This window comes from Bombina bombina, chromosome 1 (assembly GCF_027579735.1).
Source record: "Bombina bombina isolate aBomBom1 chromosome 1, aBomBom1.pri, whole genome shotgun sequence".
NCBI classification, from domain to species: Eukaryota; Metazoa; Chordata; class Amphibia; order Anura; family Bombinatoridae; genus Bombina; species Bombina bombina.
Genome location: NC_069499.1, coordinates 845825354 through 845844723, shown reverse-complemented (window position 1 = coordinate 845844723; position 19370 = coordinate 845825354). Strand labels below are relative to the sequence as shown.

Below are 19370 nucleotides of genomic sequence, written 5' to 3'. Positions count from 1 at the left end.
TACAATTTTGAACAACTTTCCAATTTACTTCTATTATCACGTTCTTGGTTTTCTTGTTATCCTTTGTTGAAAAGCAGGAAGGTAAGATCGGGAGCATCCACGTGTCTCCAGCACTATATGGCAGCAGTTTTACAATAATGGTATTCATTAGCAAGAGCACTAGATGGCAGCACTATTTCCTGTCATGTAGGGCTCCATACATGTGAATGCTTCCTATATAGATATCTCTTCAACAAAGAATAACATGAGAACAAAGCAAAAATATTTAAATGGTAATCTTTTTTTTTTTTTATTGTATTCTCTTATTAGAATCATGTCCCTTTAAATGATGCAATTCATTTCCTTTGAATAGCTCAAGTAACATTTTTAAATAGCTACAAATGTTATAACATTGCAAATTATTACTCTTACCCACCAAACTACTTTATAACGCCACCTGACTGGTAAAAATTTCTGTGGCGAACACTCAGGTGTATTATATGAAGGCAATAAAGTGCACATGTAGGGGCCTATTTACTAATGTGAGAGCGGACATGATCCGATATTGCGGATCATGTCCACCGCACATCGATAAATGCTGACGGCATGCGCTCTCTGTATTTATCATTGCACCAGCAGTTCTTGTGAACTGCTGGTGTAACGTCGCCCCCTGCAAATTTGCGGCCGCTAGCAGAGGGTGTCAATTAACCTGATCGTATTGGATCGGGTTGATTTCCGGCAATGTCTGTCCGCCACCTCAGAGCAGGCGGACAGGTTATAGAGCAGCGGTCTAACTTGTGTTTCTGGCGAGCCTTCAGGAGCTTGATAAATATGTTGGTGTGCACGTGCAGATAGTTTGTGTGTATATAATCACAGCATGCAGAAGTAAGAATTAGTATGCAAATAATGACACCACCATGCAGAAGTAGGCCTTAGTGCATAGAGGAACAGGTTCAGGAAAATGCATTATCCTTTGCACATGTACAAAAAAAGTTCTCTAATTAAAACTGTATGAAGAAAATGTTTAATTTTTTTGCAATAAAATATAATTTCTCCTTTATAAACACATAGGGCTCGATTTATCAAGCCTTCTCCTCCCCTACGACTGCAAGTTCTCACAAGAGAACCTGCAGTCAGTATTTATCAAGCAGCGCTCATCAGACCGCTGCTTCCTACCCTCTTCTCCACCTTTTTTGACCAGGGAGATTGACAGCTCCTGCCCGAGCGTGATTGGCTGTTCGCGGGCAGGGGGCGGTGTTGCACGCGAGCGCAAAATAGCACTCGTGTGCAGTGGATTGCTGCCCACCAGAGGCAAGCTGGGACACGACAGGGAATATGTACGCCCCTGTCCGCCCTCGCTTGATAAATTGAGCCCTTAATACACAAATGTTTTGAAGAGCAAAGCATCATTTACAGACTTTTATCAGAAACATATTACCTATCACTTATTAGAACATGTAAATTTACCGCTACCGGACCTGCAAGTCTATGTGCTTAATCCCCACAAATATGTTCTGTAACTCATGAGCAGCACTTTGACTATGTACTTAACACCTTTGCAGGGGATAAACGCACAGACTTGCAGGGTCGGTGATGCTAAAACAAATAAGAGCATGTCATGTTTGCTCTTCAATGTCCCGCTAATGTGTTTTTAACTACACTCACAGAGCTGTCTACTACTACAAATGCTTATAACTGACAACTGGACAACGTTTTCCTGTGAGACCTACATATGCTAAGGAGCTTCAGAACTGCTTAAGATGTTACTTGAGAAACTGCAAAGCTATTCTCGCTGCAGTTAAGCATAAAGGCAACATGAGTTCTTAATTTAAACCTTCTGTCAATTGCTATATATAGTGTCTCATCTTACTCTTGTTTGAGTTGGAAGTGAGTTGCATTCTGAGCCTTTAATATATGCAAAGCCTCTCAGAACTGAATAAAGCTCACTAAGATATTAATGCCTGTTTAACAATTGTAGTATGAATTATCCTCACTGCTTTTTTGGATAACTACATTACTTGTAACACTTGAAAGAAAGTTGGAATTCTCGACCACATGGAAGCTTAACAACAGAATATACATTAACCATTTATGAACGTGTATATATGTTTCACAGTCCTGGGCTTTAAGCACCATGATTTTGTATATACAGTATATGTATTCAGATCTTTAGAAAACCCAGGCTGTTTCTCACTGCCCAGGTCATAGTACATGTACATAAAGGACATTTCTTTAGCTAAGACAAGAAGCTAGTGGATGTCAAATGTCTTTACATATTGGATGTAGGACATTGTCTATATATATATATATATATATATATATATATATATATATATATATATATATATATATATATATATATATATCTATATATATATATATCTATATATATATGTGCGTATAGAAGGACTAAAGACTGGAGCGGACGGACAGATTCCTTCTTCATCACAGCCATCTCAAAGCATGTAGACCAGGCACGTATACGATTTCCTGTTGGATTGTTCAGTGCATTGTCTTAGCCTGTCTAGTCAAGAAGGTTCTTGTTCCACAGGGGCTAAAGCGCAGATTTTGTCTAACTATAGTGGCTCTCCAGATGTTTTAGGACTACATTTCCCATGATGCTTAGGCAGCTTAAAGACACTTAAAGGGACACTGAACCCAACATTTTTCTTTCGTGATTCAGATAGAGCATGCAATTTTAAGCAACTTTCTAATTTACTCCTATTATCATTTTTTCTTCGTTCTCTTGCTATCTTTATTTTTTAGTTCAGTACTCTGGACAGCACTTTTTGATTGGTGGATGAATTTATCCACCAATCAGCAAGGACAACTCATGTTGTTCACCAAAAATGGGCCGGCATCTAAACTTACATTCTTGCATTTCAAATAAAGATACCAAGAGAATAAATAAAATTTGATAATAGGAGTAAATTAGAAAGTTGCTTAAAATTTCATGCTCTATCTGAATCACAAAAGAAAAAAATTGGGTTCAGTGTCCCTTTAAGCATCATGGGAAATGTAGTTCTAAAACTGGAGAGCCAAGGTTGCTGACACCTGAACTATACTAAACTTTCAAAGTTTTTTTGTTAGTGAGTGCTACTAGGGAAAACCAAGATAAACAAATTTAAATCTACTTTTAATAATTTCCATATCTTGGCTTTGTTTCTTATGTAGCACTCGCCAACTTCCCTCCCTCTTGTGCTAGATACTGAAGTGGGCCACAATATGGAAATGATAGTAATTAGGATTTTAGTTTTTCCCTCGGCATTTAAACTTTTCTCCAAATCTACTCAATGAGTTTACTTTTTAAGTTTCATGGTTTTTAGTGATTGCCAGTCCCATGAAAACTACATAATGTCTGTTAAATTTGTACAATAGCTTTTATGGTAGATCCTTGGTTTTTAACTCCAAAGGGCCATTATAGTAAAAAAAAATGATATGCTCTAATTCATTAACCTGCACTTCCATGTGTTTAACCCCCACAAATGGGTTAAACACATAGTAGAAATACCGTTGGTTACTGAGTGCACGCTCCCGCTGATTCAATCACCAGTATTAGTCACATGCCTGCTGATTTGATTAGCAGCAATTCCCACTCTAGACCAGCAGTGCTCTGTGGGTCCCAAGCAATACATTTATTATGAGTTTAACACATAAAGGTGCAGGGTTGAATTAGTGTAAGTGCATAGAAGGACCAAAGACTGGACTATGGCTTTACTACCGTGAATAAACATATTTATTTCCATTACCATGCAGCCATAATACAGTTTTGTAATAGGTTGGTGCAAACTATCATGACTTCCAATTCCTAGGGATTATTCATATACTTTTTTTTTTACTATTGTGAGAGTGCATAAAACTAAACATTGTAATAGAGGGGTTATAGATTTGTCATTTCATACTTTCTATTTCCCTGGCATTATCAGCAGCTAAACAAAGGTACATTGCCCTAACCTGTTTCCTTTCTGACCATCAGCAGGCAGTGTCCCACTGAAGTTAAACCTGCAGAAAGAGCACAAAGGGAGCGTGGTATCTGGGGGAGAACTGAATATTGTCCTGGATCAGCCTGTCATGGATATTGGGAGTGTTCCCAATGGCACAGATGGTACGTTCTCAGATATATGACAGAGCTGTGAACTTGGCCTCATCCACAGAGTGTAATTGCTGGAATTTTATGTACCTTATTGATGCTTAAAGGCCTCCGAAAGGTTGTGTTCTTTGGCTTTGCTTTCAGTGAGTAGATACATATGGCCAGTTGATTCCAGTAAAGTGTGCAATGACTTTGTGTTAACTCTGCTATAAATTGTGAGCACATAAATCTGTATAACACAGAGCTATGTTTTAAGTAGTAAATAGTCTATTCTCTGTCTTTTTTTTTTACTTTTGCAGTCTCCGTCATGGACTCAGAAATTATTTTTGAGAATGGTCACTACGCTCTGGACAAAGTGAGGTTTGTACTCTTAGCCATTATACATCGCTTTGTTTTAGTGCTTCAAGTCCGCATTGGGATGTGCAAAATCCAGATAATTGTTTGTTTGTGCATTTAGTCTTGTTTTAACCCCTTAATGACCAGAGCACTTTTCCATTTTCTGTCCGTTTGGAACCAAGGCTATTTTTACATTTCTGCTGTGTTTGTGTTTAGCTGTAATTTTCCTCTTACTCATTTACTGTACCCACACATATTATATACCGTTTTTCTCGCCATTAAATGGACTTTCTAAAGATACCATTATTTTCATCATATCTTATAATTTACTATAAAAAAAATTATAAAATATGAGGAAAAAATTGAAAAAAACACACTTATTCTAACTATGACCCCCAAAATCTGTTACACATCTACAACCACCAAAAAACACCCGTGCTAAATAGTTTCTAAATTTTGTCCTGAGTTTAGAAATACCCAATGTTTACATGTTCTTTGCTTTTTTTGTAAGTTATAGGGCAATAAGTACAAGTAGCACTTTGCTATTTCCAAACCATTATTTTTCAAAATTAGCGCTAGTTACATTAGAACGCTAATATCTTTCAGGAATCTCTGAATATCCATTGACATGTATATATTTTTTTTTAGTAGACAACCCAAAGTATTCATCTAGGCCCATTTTGGTATATTTCATGCCACCATTTCACCGCCAAATGCGATTAAATACAAAAAATCGTTCACTTTTTTACTAATTTTTTCACAAACTTTTGGTTTCTCACTGAAATTATTTACAAACAGCTTGTGCAATTATGGCTTAAATGGTTGTAAATTCTTCTCTGGGATCCCCTTTGTTCAGAAATAGCAGACATATATGGCTTTGGCGTTGCTTTTTAGTAATTAGAAGGCTGCTAAATGCCACTGTGCACTACACGTGTATTATGCCCAGCAGTGAAGGGGTTAATTATGGAGCATGTAGGGAGCTTTTAGGGATAATTTTAGCTTTAGTGTAGTGTAGTAGACAACCCCAAGTATTGATCTAGGCCAATTTTGGTATATTTCATGCCACCATTTCACCGCCAAATGCGATCAAATTAAAAAAAACTTTAAATTTTTCACAATTTTAGGTTTCTCACTGAAATCATTTACAAACAGCTTGTGCAATTATGGCACAAATGGTTGTAAATGCTTCTCTGGGATCCCCTTTGTTCAGAAATAGCAGACATATATGGCTTTGGCGTTGCTTTTTGGTAATTAGAAGGCCGCTAAATGCCGCTGTGCATCACACGAGTATTATGGCTAGCAGTGAAGGGGTTAATTAGGTAGCTTGTAGGGAGCTTGCAGGGTTAATTTTAGCTTTAGTGTAGAGATCAGCCTCCCACCTGACACATCACACCCCCTGATCCCTCCCAAACAGCTCTCTTCCATCCCCAACCCCACAATTGTCACCGCCATCTTAAGTACTGGCAGAAAGTCTGCCAGTACTAAAAAAAAAAGCTATCTTTTATTTTTTTATTATTTTCTTTTGAGCATATTTACATATGCTGCTATGTAGGATCCCCCCTTAGCCCCCAACCTCCCTGATCCCCCCCAAACAGCTCTCTTACCCCCCCCCCCCGCCTTATTGTGCGCCATATTGGGTACTGGCAGCTGTCTGCCAGTACCCAGTTTTAAATTAAAAACGTTTTTGTTTATTTTTATTAAAAAAAAAAAACTATTTTCTGTAGTGTAGCTGCCCCCCCACAACCCCCAACCCTCTCCCAGATTACTAATTTTATTTATTTATACCCTCTCTCTCACTGAGTCCTTATAATTGTTCCATAGTGTAGGGTTCCCACCCGCACACGCGCGAACCCACCCTCGTGCACGCGCGCGCATTCTGGCACGCACCCCACATGCGATCCTGCCCCCCGCCTCCATTGATCGCCGCCCACCCGCCTCCCTGGATAAGCTCCCACCCACCAACGAACACCGCGATCAATGGCCGATGCAGAGAGGGCCACAGAGTGGCTCTCTCTAAATCGGACTGCTCAAAACTGTTATTGCAGGATGCCTCAATATCGAGGCATCACTGCAATAACATGAAAGCGGCTGGAAGCGATCAGGATCGCTTCCAGGGCTTTCAAAGACCAACGACGTACGGGGTACGTCCTTGGTCATTAACTGCATTTTTTTGCAGGACGTACCCCATACGTCGTTGGTCGTTAAGGGGTTAAATAACTTTCCATTTGACTTCTGTTATCGCATTTGCTTCATTCTCTTGGTATCTTTTATTGAAGAGTAAAACTAGGCAGGCTCATAATAGCTCAGGAGTGTGCACGTGTCTTTAGTACTCTATAGCAGCAGTGTTTTGCAACATTGTATAACAAAGCTACAAATAATGTTGCAAAACACTGCTGCCATAGTGTTCTAAAGTCACATGCCCACTCCTGAGCTCTTATGAGCCTGCTTAGTTTTACTCTTCAGTAAAAAATACTAAGAGAACAAAGCAAATTTGATAACAGAAGTAAAATGGAAAGTTGTTTAAAATTGCATCCTCTATCCGAACCATGAAAGTTTAATTTTTACTTTACTGTCTCTTTAAATCTGGCTCCGAAATGAGCCGAATGCCACAGGCTGTGGTCATTTTCGGCATTTGTTTGCCAAGGTTGCTGACCCCTGCACTAATGTATGCCAACATTTTGCACATCCCTATTCAGCATTTATTTCCTTTACTTTTGTAAATCTTATCTCTGCTTATCTCTCTAATTTTTTGTTAAAGTGAATGTAAATTTTGATGCTGAAGTGCCCGGTTTCAAAAAATTTGATTAAAAACAGGGGCACTTTAATTCATCAAAATTTACATTTCACTCATGTTGTAAAAAAATACTTACCTTTTAATCTTGACAGCCGCTCCAGCTTCCTCCGCCCGTCGCAAAGCCTCTTCCTGGGTCTAAAATGAGGAATCCAGCTTCCTCCAATCACGGCTTCGAATCAGACACTGATTCCCCCGGTGGGGGGGGGAAGCTGTGATTGGAGGATGACCTATCCATCATTTCTGACGTCAGAAATGGCTTGCAACGACCAGAGGAAGCTGGATCGGCTGTCAAGATTAAAAGGTAAGTATTTTTTTTACAACAAGAGTGAAATGTAAATTTTGATGAATTAAAGTGCCCCTGTTTTTAATCGAATTTTTAAAAACCGGGCACTTTAGCATCAACATTTACGTTCACTTTAACTTTCAAAGAATAGAAAACACCCATCTAAGTGAAAATAACATCTTGGATAGTGACACAGGCCATTTACTCATTCTAGTATCTGAACTAATGAGACTTCATTCTCAGACCATGTTTCCCTCATATCTGCTGCCAGTGGGATCCTCTCTTTTTCTTTCTAAGCTGTGAAATGTTACAAGGATGTGAAGACAACAGGAGGGGGCAATCTCTGAGCTCTTTTGGAGATATTACTCAGAGAAGACAGTAATTTCTGGCATCTCATTAGGGTTATGTGTTGTGTAATATCACAGTACAAAGAGTACTCGTAGCACTGCTTTTTCTTCTCCTTTCCCCTCTCCCTTTGCCTTTTATCATTTTTCTGCCTGGCTTCCATAGCTCTTCTCTTCACCTCTTCCCTTTGCTCTCTCTCCCTTCACACTTACATGTGGAATGTCCCATAAGATAGTGTATTGTTACCAAAGAACCACACAGGCATATGCTACATTTTCTACTAGCACTGTGTCTGCACTCTCTGACCACTCTAATTAAAAGGACACTCAAGTCAAAATTAAACCTTCATGATTTAGAAAGAACTTGCAATTTTAAACAACTTTCCAATTTACGTCCATTAACAAAATGTGCACAGTCTTTTTATATTTACACTGTTTTAGTCACCAGCTCCTACTGAGCACGTGCAAGAATTCACAGAATATACCTTGCATTTGTGATTGGCTGATGGCTGTCACATGATACAGGGGGAGTGGAAATGCACATAACTTTGAAATTTGTCAGAAAATGATATACTACTCATTTGAAGTTCGGACGAAATGCTATTGCATTGTCTTTTTATAATGCATCTGTTGATTATGCAACTTTTCTGTATTTAGTGGTCCTTTTAAAGTGTAAAAGAGTCATGAACAATTTTTGTATAATATCAGGACCTCTGAAGCTAGGCAGGTTTAAGTGCATGAACCAACAACACCCCCCTGGGAATATTATCATCATTATTTGACACATTTCATTGCCTCTTGAACAACTCCTGGGCTTCCATCAATCATACCAATACAAAATCAATCTTATGGTTTCTGTGGCCTGGAATTCAGTATAATGTTATCTGAAATGGAAACAACCAGTATGGATAAAGTCATAATTAAACGTTCATGATTCAGAGCATGCCCTTTTAAAAGAATTTTCCAAATGACTTCTATTGTCAAATTTGCTTTGTTCTCTTGCAATTCTTGCTTGACAAGTAAGTCTAGGCAGGCTCATAGGAGCTCAGGAGCGTGCACATGACTTTAGCATTTTATGTGAGCACTGTTTGCAACGATGGATAACCTTGATGCAAACATTTTTGAACACACTGATGCCATAGAGTGCTAAATACTCCTGAACTCTCTTGAGCTCATATGAGTCTACTTAAGTTTACTCTCTCCATTTACTGTTTATTTCCTAAGACATGGAGAGTCCTCAACGTCATTCCAATTACTAGTGGGATATTCACTCCTGGCCAGCAGGAGGAGGCAAAGAGCACCACAGCAAAGCTGTTAAAGTGAATGTAAATTTTGATGCTAAAGTGCCCGATTTTAAAAAATTCGATTAAAAACAGGGGCACTTTAATTCATCAAAATTTACATTTCACTCGTGTTGTGAAATTTTAATCTTGACAGCCGCTCCAGCTTCCTCCGCCCATGGCAAAGCCTCTTCCTGGGTCTAAAATGAGGAATCTGGCTTCCTCCAATCATGGCTTTGAATCAGACACTGATTCCCCAGGGGGGAAGCCGTGATTGGAGGATGACCGATCCATCATTTCTGACGTCAGAAAAGGCTTTGCGACGACCGGGGGAAGCTGAAGGAGGAGGAGGTGAAACTCGATGTCTGAAGATTTTTTTCCTTTTTTGGGTACTTTTCCCTGCAAGCAAGGATTTGGGTTTAGCTGTGTCCACATTAATCTCTTGAGTAAGAGTAGTGGTTGCTTTTATACAGTTGAAGTGGTGAGGTGGTCCTTACTTTGTGTTCCTAACATATTGCTGCCCTAGTTATAGAAAGCCAGAGTTGGTTACTCTGTTCTTTCTTTTTTCTACAGGTCTCTGTAAGGAGTATGTGTCCTTTCACGCCTTGTGAGCTGTCTTCCTTCCAGACAGCTAAATTGCCGGTAAGTGTTTTTGTTTTCTAGGTACTGGGGACTTGCACAGAGGATTTCTCTGCATTATTTATTTGGGACATGCTAAATCCTTAGTAGAGGATTGTATTTAGGCAGTGTGCAGGCACATTAAAATGTATGTGACAGGAGACTTAGGGGTTAATCTTCCTTTATGGATATGAAGAAGTTAACCTTATTCTCATTTTATTTATTTCTACTCTGTGTGGGTCTTATTGAGACTTGTGTCTGTTTATTTCACTCTGTCAACACAAAAGTGTGAACGGCAGAGTTAGGTCTGAATGTGTCAGTTTCCTATTTGGTCTTTAACGACTTCTGAAATGCGCACTTTTACTTGATGCGCAGTTTCATTTTCAGCCGGTCACATGACTCCTCCCTTCTGCTCTCAGAATTGTTCAGAGTGACGTCGGCTTTGTTAGTTGAATCTGTTAGTCTGTAACACCGGTTGTTTTATTCCTGACAAGATTTGTTGTACTTTGGGGGGGGGGGGGGGCAGGTAGGGCACCTCAGTCAGCTGAGGTGTAGAGGTCCTAATTAGGGGTACTTTTTGAGCGCAAATGTCAATTTCTAATTTTTTATTTTTCTCTTGTTATTCCTATATCTCTAGGGAATCCCTTAAGCTATGGACATGGAGCTGGAGTCTGTACCTATGTACAAATGTTTGTGTCTTGAGGCCCAAATTGTGTTACCTATGCAATTTTGTTCCTCATGTTTAGAAAGGACTTTGAAATGTAAAGATAAACTTTTTGTTTCTGAGCCTAATGTCTCTCAGGATGATGTTGTTCAGGCAATGCCACAGCTTTCTCCTCACACGTCCCAAGCTTCCACGGCTTCAGATACAGTACCCTGCAGTTCCTCTCGGCCTCCTGGAGGAGTTTATTTGCCATCAGATTTTGCTGCACAGATATCCTCTGCGGTAATCTAGTAAGCTTAACAAATACTATGATGTTCCTTCCTCTGTGGAAGTGTTTCCTGTTCCAAACCGTGTGACAGATTATTTCAGAGGAATGGGAGAAGCCAGGGATACCTTTCTCCCCGTCTCCCATCTTTAAAAGGATGTTTCCTGTTGCTGACTCCATTAGAGATTCAAGGCGCACGGTGCCTAAGGTAGAAGGGTCTATTTCTACTCTGGCTAAGAAAAATATGATCCCTATCGAGGATAGCTGTTCCTTTAAGGATCCCATGGACAAAAAGCTGAAGAAGGTGTATGTTCATCAGGGTATTCAATGGTAACTTGCAGTTTGTATTGCCACAGTAGCAAGTGCGGCACCTTATTGGTGCGATGCCTTGTCTGAATTAATTTTAGAAGAAACTACGTTGGAGGAGATTCAAAATAGAATTAAGGCTCTCAAATTAGCCAATTCTTTTATTTTTGATGCTAACATGCAAATCATTAGACTGGGATCCAAGATGTCTGGCTTCACTGTTCTAGCCCGTAGGGCTCTGTGGCTTAAATCTTGGTCAGCTGATGTTTCCTCCAAGTCTAAGCTCCTGGTGCTTTCTTACAGGGGTAAGACCTTGTTTGGGCCTGGTATGGCAGAAATAATTTCTGATATTACGGTTGGAAAAGGGTCTTTTCTTCCATAAGACAAGAAGAACAGACCTTAAGGATGTCAAAGTAATTTTCGTTCCTTTCGTAACTTCAAAAGTCTTCCTCTTCCAAGCAGGAGCAGTCCAAGTCTTCTTGGAGACCCAATCAGTCTTGGAACAAGGGAAAGCAATCAAAGAAACCCTCAGCTGAGTCAGCATGAAGGGTCTGCCCCCGGTCTGGGATCGGATCAAGTGGGGGGCAGACTTTGTCTGTTTTGTCATGCATGGATACGAGATGGGCTGTGGACTTAGTATCTCAGGGTTACAAAATAGAATTCAAATCTCGTCCTCCCAATGGCAGATTTCTCCTCTCAAGATTATCTACAGTTCAGGTAAAAAGAGAGGCATTCTTTAAATTGCGTTCAGGACCTCTCCTCATTGGGAGGGATTATTCCAGTTCCAGTAAGAGAACGGGGTCTAGGATTTTATTCAAATCTGTTTGTAGATATCTGTAGGGACAGAAGAAAAAAAGAGGCGCCTTATGGGACAGTATCGTGGTGTCGCTAGGGTGCAAGAAACGACGAGCAGCACACACAGATGGCAAGATACTCACAAGTGAGATGGCATATGCGTATGCCAAACTAGACAGGACGGAACCTTAGTCGTCCGCCAGACGGTCCAATAGGAAGAAGGCTCTAACACTCCAACGGTCCAATCCGCAACGGCGGAAGTATACCAACGTCAGAGACCCACAATGTTTGTGGGAAGATTAATGGCTCAGAGTCTTAGGTTTAAAAGGCAGGATACCGCACCCAACATAATTTCAGAATGATGGTCAGCGAGGGCGGGGGTATCATAGGAGAGAGTTTTATTTTAAAAAGGTTATTATTAAAACAGTTTAAAATACAGCAACGCGTTTCTCGACCTTCCGGTCGTTTCATCAGGCCTGATGACTCTAAGACTCTGAGCCATTAATCTTCCCACAAACATTGTGGGTCTCTGACGTTGGTATACTTCCGCCGTTGCGGATTGGACCGTTGGAGTGTTAGAGCCTTCTTCCTATTGGACCGTCTGGCGGACGACTAAGGTTCCGTCCTGTCTAGTTTGGCATACGCATATGCCATCTCACTTGTGAGTATCTTGCCATCTGTGTGTGCTGCTCGTCGTTTCTTGCACCCTAGCGACACCACGATACTGTCCCATAAGGCGCCTCTTTTTTTCTTCTGTCCCTACAGATATCTACCATCATCCTTTCTCTGGGAGTGCTGCCGTCAGATTGGGTCACCTGCGGTGGGGAATACCTTGCTTTCCCCGAGACTGTTTTCCTTCCATTGTGTTCTGTTTGTCACATGTGCGCACCTCCATAAGGACTCAATCCTTGTTTTTTCAAATCTGTTTGTGGTTCCCAAAAAAGAGGGAACTTTTCAACCCATTTTAGTCTTAAAAAGTCTAAACAAGTTTCTCAGGGTTCCGTCCTTCAAAATGGAAACCATTTGTTCCATTCTTCCGTTGGTCCAAGAGGGTCAGTTCATGACAACCATATCTAAAGGATGCCTTTCTTCATGTTCCCATCCACAGGGATCATCGCCAGTTCCTGAGATTTGCTTTTCAAGACAAGCACTTTCAGTTTGTTGCTCTTCCTTTCGGCCTTGCCACAGCTCCCAGAATGTTCTCAAAGGTTCTAGGGGCTCTCTTGGCAGTTGTCAGGTCTCGGGGAATTGCGGTGGTGCCTTACCTGGATGACATATTGGTTCAGGCGCCATCTTTTCAACATGCAAACTCTCATACAGAGATCTTGTTGTGTATGTTCCAACTGTTGGAAACTAAATCTAGAGAAGAGTTCCCTTATTCCCTCTACAAGGGTTTGCTTCTTAGGGACCGTCATATATTCCCTATGTATGACTATATTTTTCTGACGGAGGTCAGAAAATCCAAACTTCTCTCCTCTTGTCTCTCACTAAAGTCTACTGTTCGGCCATCAGTGGCTCAGTGTATGGAGGTAATTGGTCTGATGGTCGCTTCCATGGACATCATTCCTTTTGCTCGATTCCATTTCAGGACTCTGCAGTTATGCATGCTCAGACAATGGAACGGAGACCATTCATATCTGTCTCAGAGGATAGATCTGGACCAGTTGACAAGAGATTCTCTCTCGTGGTGGATTTCGCAGGATCATCTGTCTCAGAGCACATGTTTTCGGAGACCCTTCTGGTTGATTGTGACCATGGATGCCAGCGTGCTAGGCTGGGGAGCAGTCTGGGACTCATTAAAGGCGCAGGGCCTATGGACTCGGCAGGAGTCTGCTCTCACCATTAACATCTCGGAGTTGAGAGCGATCTACAATGCTCTGATGGCTTGGCCTCCATTGTCCTTAGCCCGGTTTATCAGGTTCCAATCGGACAACATCACCTAAGTGGCTTACAAAAACCACCAGGAAGGAACTTAGATTTCCTTAGCCATGAAGGAGGTGACACAGATTATTCAGTGGGCGGAAGCTCACAATTGCTGTCTATCTGACATCCACATCCCAGGAGTAGACAACTGGGAGGCGGATTTCCTGAGCAGACTGACATTTCATCCCGGGGAGTGGGCTCTCCATCCACAAGTGTTCTCCAGGCTAACCCTCAAGTGCGGGGTGCTGGAGTTGGATCTAATGGCGTCTCGTCTGAACGTCAAACTTCCAAGGTACGGTTCAAGGTCAAGAGATCCGCAGGCCGCTCTGATAGATGCTCTGGCGGTTCCTTGGTATATTTCATTCTGGCATACCTGTTTCCTCCGTTTGCACTCCTTCCACGAGTCATTGCTTGTATCAAACATGAGAGAACGTCTGTAGGTCTCGCAGGATCTGGTATGCAGACCTAGTGAAGATGTCAACTCTTCCTTCTTGGAGGTTACCTCTGAGGAAGGACCTTCTAACTCAGGGTCCTTTCCTCCACCCAAATCTTGTTTCTCTTAAGCTGACTGCTTGGAGATTGAACGCTTAGTTCTGGCTAAGCGTTGGTAATTGAGACCATGATTCAGGCTCGCAAGCCTGTTACTCATAAAATTTACCATAACGTATGACGTAAATACCTTTAATGGTTTGAATCAAAGTGCTACTCTTGGAGTAGGGTCAGGATTCCTTGAATTTTGTCTTTTCTCTAGGAAGGTCTGGAGAAAGGGTTGTCAGTCAGTTCTCTGAAAGGTCAGATTTCTGCACCATCTATTCTTTTACATAAGCGTCTGGCGGATCATTTTGTCAGGCCCTGGTCAGAATCAGCCCTGTGTTTAAATCTGTTGCTCCTGCTTGGAGCCTTAACCTTGTTCTTAAAGTGTTACAGTAGGTTCCGTTTGAGCCTATGCATTCCATAGATGTTAAGTTGTTATCTTGGAAGTTTTTATTTCTTGTTGCTATTTCTTCTGCTCGGAGAGTTTCTGAACTCTCGTCTTTAGTGTGATTTGCCTTACCTTATATTTCATGCGTATAAGGCGGTCCTTCGTACTAAATTGAGGTTTCTCCCTAAGGTAGTTTCGGATAGAAATATTAATCAGGAAATTGTTGTTCCTTCTCTCTGTCCTAATCCTTCTTCTCATAAGGAACGTCTGTTGCACAACTTGGATGTGGTGCATGCTCTAAAATTCTATCTACAGGCTACTAAGGATTTTTGTCCTCTGCCCTGTTTGTTTGTTTCCCTGGAAAGCATAAGGGTCAGAAGGCTACTGCTTCTTCTTTCCCTCTGGTTGAGAAGTATGATTTGTTTTCTTATGAGACTGCTGGACAGCACCTCCTGAGAGAATTACAGCTCATTCCTCAAGGGCTGTTTCTTCTTCGTGGGCTTTCAAAAATGAAGCTTCTGTGGAACAGATTTGCAAGGCTGCAACTTGGTACTGTTTGCATACTTTTTCCAAATTCTACAAATTTGATACTTTTGCCTCGGCTGAAGCTTCCTTTGGGGGAAAGGTTCTTCAAGCAGTTTGGTAAACAAAAGTAGTCAGCACAGACACGGGATACTGCGATAAAATAAGTGCTTTATTTACAGGCAGCAATACACTGCTGCATGAGTGAAAAAACAACAATAGCTAGTTGCTAACGCTTGGCGTGGAAGGGATAGACACCCCGGGGTTAAAGATACAAATAGTGTATACTAGGTTGATGTGAAACAGGTAAACGCGTTTCAGCTCCTGGCCTTACTCATTACCTGAATAAGATTAAACAATGTGTGGTTTAAAACAGCCTTCTAGTTTGCTCATTGGTCCGCTGGGATACACCCCTTGTTAAGACTCCGGACCAATGGAAATGTCACTCTAAGATGCAGTACGTGCACAGCTTGTAACAGATACACTTGACAATGTATGTTTTTACATACTAACAGGGAGGATAGAAGTATACAAATAAATAAACAATCAAATGAGACCTAAACACTAAGCAAAAACTGTGTATATACAATTGGTTGGACTCTTCAGTTCATTCAATGTGGTCCCCGTGCAGATCAAACTTGTAATTCAGTTGAGACCCACTGTAATACAAAGAAATTCATTAATAAAGGGAATCCTCTGCCAGATTGCTGTATGTTTTAAGCATAGGGTCATGTAAATGGGCCCCTCCCTGTGTGTTGTGCTGCTATAAGTCAAGGTCTGGATACTAAAGCTTGAACCCTTCTAGATATACTGCACTATTTAGAACAGAGATACCCCTACACTCCATTAATTACAATATGGACTAAAAATCTAGTGAATTTTTGACAGAGGGATGGTTATCTCTAGGATCTATCCGATTCTCCCTCTGTCAAAAATTCACTAGATTTTTAGTCCATATTGTAATTAATGGAGTGTAGGGGTATCTCTGTTCTAAATAATGCAGTATATCTAGAAGGGTTCAAGCTTTAGTATCCAGACCTTGACTTATAGCAGCACAACACACAGGGAGGGGCCCATTTACATGACCCTATGCTTAAAACATACAGCAATCTGGCAGAGGATTCCCTTTATTAATGAATTTCTTTGTATTACAGTGGGTCTCAACTGAATTACAAGTTTGATCTGCACGGGGACCACATTGAATGAACTGAAGAGTCCAACCAATTGTATATACACAGTTTTTGCTTAGTGTTTAGGTCTCATTTGATTGTTTATTTATTTGTATACTTCTATCCTCCCTGTTAGTATGTAAAAACATACATTGTCAAGTGTATCTGTTACAAGCTGTGCACGTACTGCATCTTAGAGTGACATTTCCATTGGTCCGGAGTCTTAACAAGGGGTGTATCCCAGGGGACCAATGAGCAAACTAGAAGGCTGTTTTAAACCACACATTGTTTAATCTTATTCAGGTAATGAGTAAGGCCAGGAGCTGAAACGCGTTTACCTGTTTCACATCAGCCTAGTATACACTATTTGTATCTTTAACCCCTTTAGGGAATCACACGAGAGGAAAGCACCGGTTGTTCCGGCTTGGAGACTACACTTACACACGGCCTGGAGTACCGTCAGGACACTACCCGCTACTACTAAGGAGGCAGTTGCCCGGAGTATAGGTCAGAAGGATCCTGGTGACCGGAAGGTACGTGGCTTTCTGATTCCATTGTTTCTGTTTATATGGGTGATTCATTTGCACCACTTCAAACACAATTGGGATAACATTAAAGTCTCCTGCACTATTTGCCCCCCTGGGTCAGGAGAAATCCATCGGGACAGTCCTCTGAAGTTTAACTGTTAGCCCTCTGTTCTGGTCCTGTAACATTCGCATATTAAAAGCGCTTGGGGTTATGGAACAGAATTTTTAGCGCTAACGATCAACAGTGTGTGTACTTTTCCAATTTTTTTTCTCCACCATTTTGGAGTTTTTCTTCAAGCAGTGGTGCCTTCTGTTTAGGTTTGCCTGTATTGTTCTCCCTCCCTATTCATTCCGTGTCCTCTAGCTTGGGTATTGGTTCCCACTAGTAATTGGAATGACGTCATGGACTCTCCATGTCTTAGGAAAGAAAATTTAATTTATGCTTATCTGATAAATTTCTTTCTTTCCGGACATGGAGAGTCCACGACCCCGCCCTGTAATTTAGACAGTATTTTTTTCTAAACCTCAGGCACCTCTACACCTTTGTGCTATCTGCTTTTTCCATTTCCCTTTGGCTGAATGACTGGGGGTTATGGGTAAGGGAAGTGACACTTAACAGCTTTGCTGTGGTGCTCTTTGCTTCCTCCTGCTGGCCAGGAGTGCATATCCCACTAGTAATTGGAATGACGTTGTGGACTCTCCATGTCCGGAAAGAAAGAAATTTATCAGGTAAAGCATACATTTTATTTTTTTCTGTCTTCTCTTACCTCTCTCTCTTTGTTTCTGTTGTTATACAGTGATCCCCCTGACAACCCCTCGCTACAAAATGTGGAGAGTAATTCTCATCAGCTGTGCAAGGACCAGACTAACACAAGTGATATTAGTGTTGTGGGTGAGCATCTCTTTTTGTTTTCTTTTTATAATACAGAATTATTTTTATATACAAAAGTGTTCTCCCCAGGACCTATCTAATTGATCCACTATTAGCCTAATTTTACTGACCACCAGCTAAAATGTAAGCCAATATTAAACTAAAATTAGCTTATTATTTTTTGTTTTGAATAGCTTAAAGGGACACTCCAGAATTGTTATTGTTTAAAAATATAGATAATCCCTTTATTACCCATTCCCCAGTTTTGCACAACCAACAGTTATATTAAAACACTTTTACCTCTGTGATTACCTTGTATCTAAGCCTCTGCAGACGGCCCCCTTTTTTAAATTATTTTGACAGACATACATTTTAGCCAATCAGTGCCCTCTCATATGTAACTCCACCAGCATTAGTACAATGTTATCTATATGACACACATGAACTAACGCCCACTAGCTGTGAAAAACTGTCAAATGCATTGAAATAAGATGCAGCCTTCAAGGGCTTAGAAATTAGCATATGAGCCTACCTAGGTTTAGCTTTAACTAAGAATACCAAGTCAACGAAGCAAAATTTATGATAAAAGTACATTGTAAAGTTGTTTGACATTGCATGCCCTATCTGAATCGTAAAAGTTTAATTTTGACTAGACTTTCCCTTTAAGTTATCATCTTTTCAATAATATTCACCCGGCTACTTCATAATGCCACAAATATTTTTGTGGAGAATGCTGCATAACTGAGATCTTTTCATAATGAGGTTGAAAAACATCACGTATTAGTAATAAAAGGGATAGGAAACAAAATTCTTATTTTTAACCTGTTTTAAAGTGATTCTAAAACATACTTTGTTTTTCTTCATTGCAAAGAAGCGGACAGTGGTTTGGCAGCTTATTGAGAGCTTTAGGGGGTATAAAGTATATACCCCCAGACGTTTGGCTACCGGACTGGTACCTTTCTCAATGGGTAATCCAAGCTGTGTCTCAAGCGTTCATAAGCCGACACAATACCTACCCCTATTTACACCAACCGTGCTAGTCATTTCCGGTCCGGCTGGGCCAAGGTAGTGTCAGTACATCACTGTTAGTGTACGCCTACAGGCAATTCTCGGGCACATGGCTAATTAACATAGCCTCTCCTCATATGATGTGTTTCAAATACGTCACCGCAATAGCAGTTTTGTTTGTAGCAAAAACTCACATCAGTACAGCCGATCCCAGAACCTACCACCCAGTGACTAAAAACTAACACATTATTAAAACATATAGAACAACTTAGACCTTCCTGAAAATAGGCTTAACAATCAAACAAATATAATTGATTAAACAGTGGTATTTGATTCTTCCTTCCTGCTCATCGGAATATGGTAAAAACATTTATAGGCGGATTAGTACATTCCTTCTTCATTTTATCCATTTTATGGCATTATTTAGTCCCTGTAATATACATTTCCTTAGGTAGCAAGACTTAAGCGCAATCCTTCACTTTATCTATGCCAGATGAGACCTAGACTGAACAGTCATAGAATAATCCAGCTATAAAAACACAATGTCATCCAATTGTGTATTCAATCATGGTGCCTCAATCTGCAATCATTTTTTGTGCCTATCACCACCTCTAATTAGTGGTGGCACATAATCAATCAACATGGTTCTGAGGCTAGCAGCAGTGTGTCCCGCT

At 40.7% G+C, this 19370-nt stretch overlaps 1 protein-coding gene across 2 annotated transcripts in view; it reads left to right on the top strand.

Annotated features, from left to right (window-relative positions):
- WWP2 (WW domain containing E3 ubiquitin protein ligase 2) overlaps positions 1–19370 on the top strand; it is a 200473-nt gene that overhangs the window by 115812 nt on the left and 65291 nt on the right. For both annotated transcript variants that reach the window (XM_053699468.1, XM_053699467.1), the window contains exons 5-7: positions 3956–4084; positions 4369–4429; positions 17615–17709. In XM_053699468.1, coding sequence (XP_053555443.1) covers positions 3956–4084; positions 4369–4429; positions 17615–17709 — 285 coding nt within the window. The remainder of the gene's footprint in view (positions 1–3955; positions 4085–4368; positions 4430–17614; positions 17710–19370) is intronic.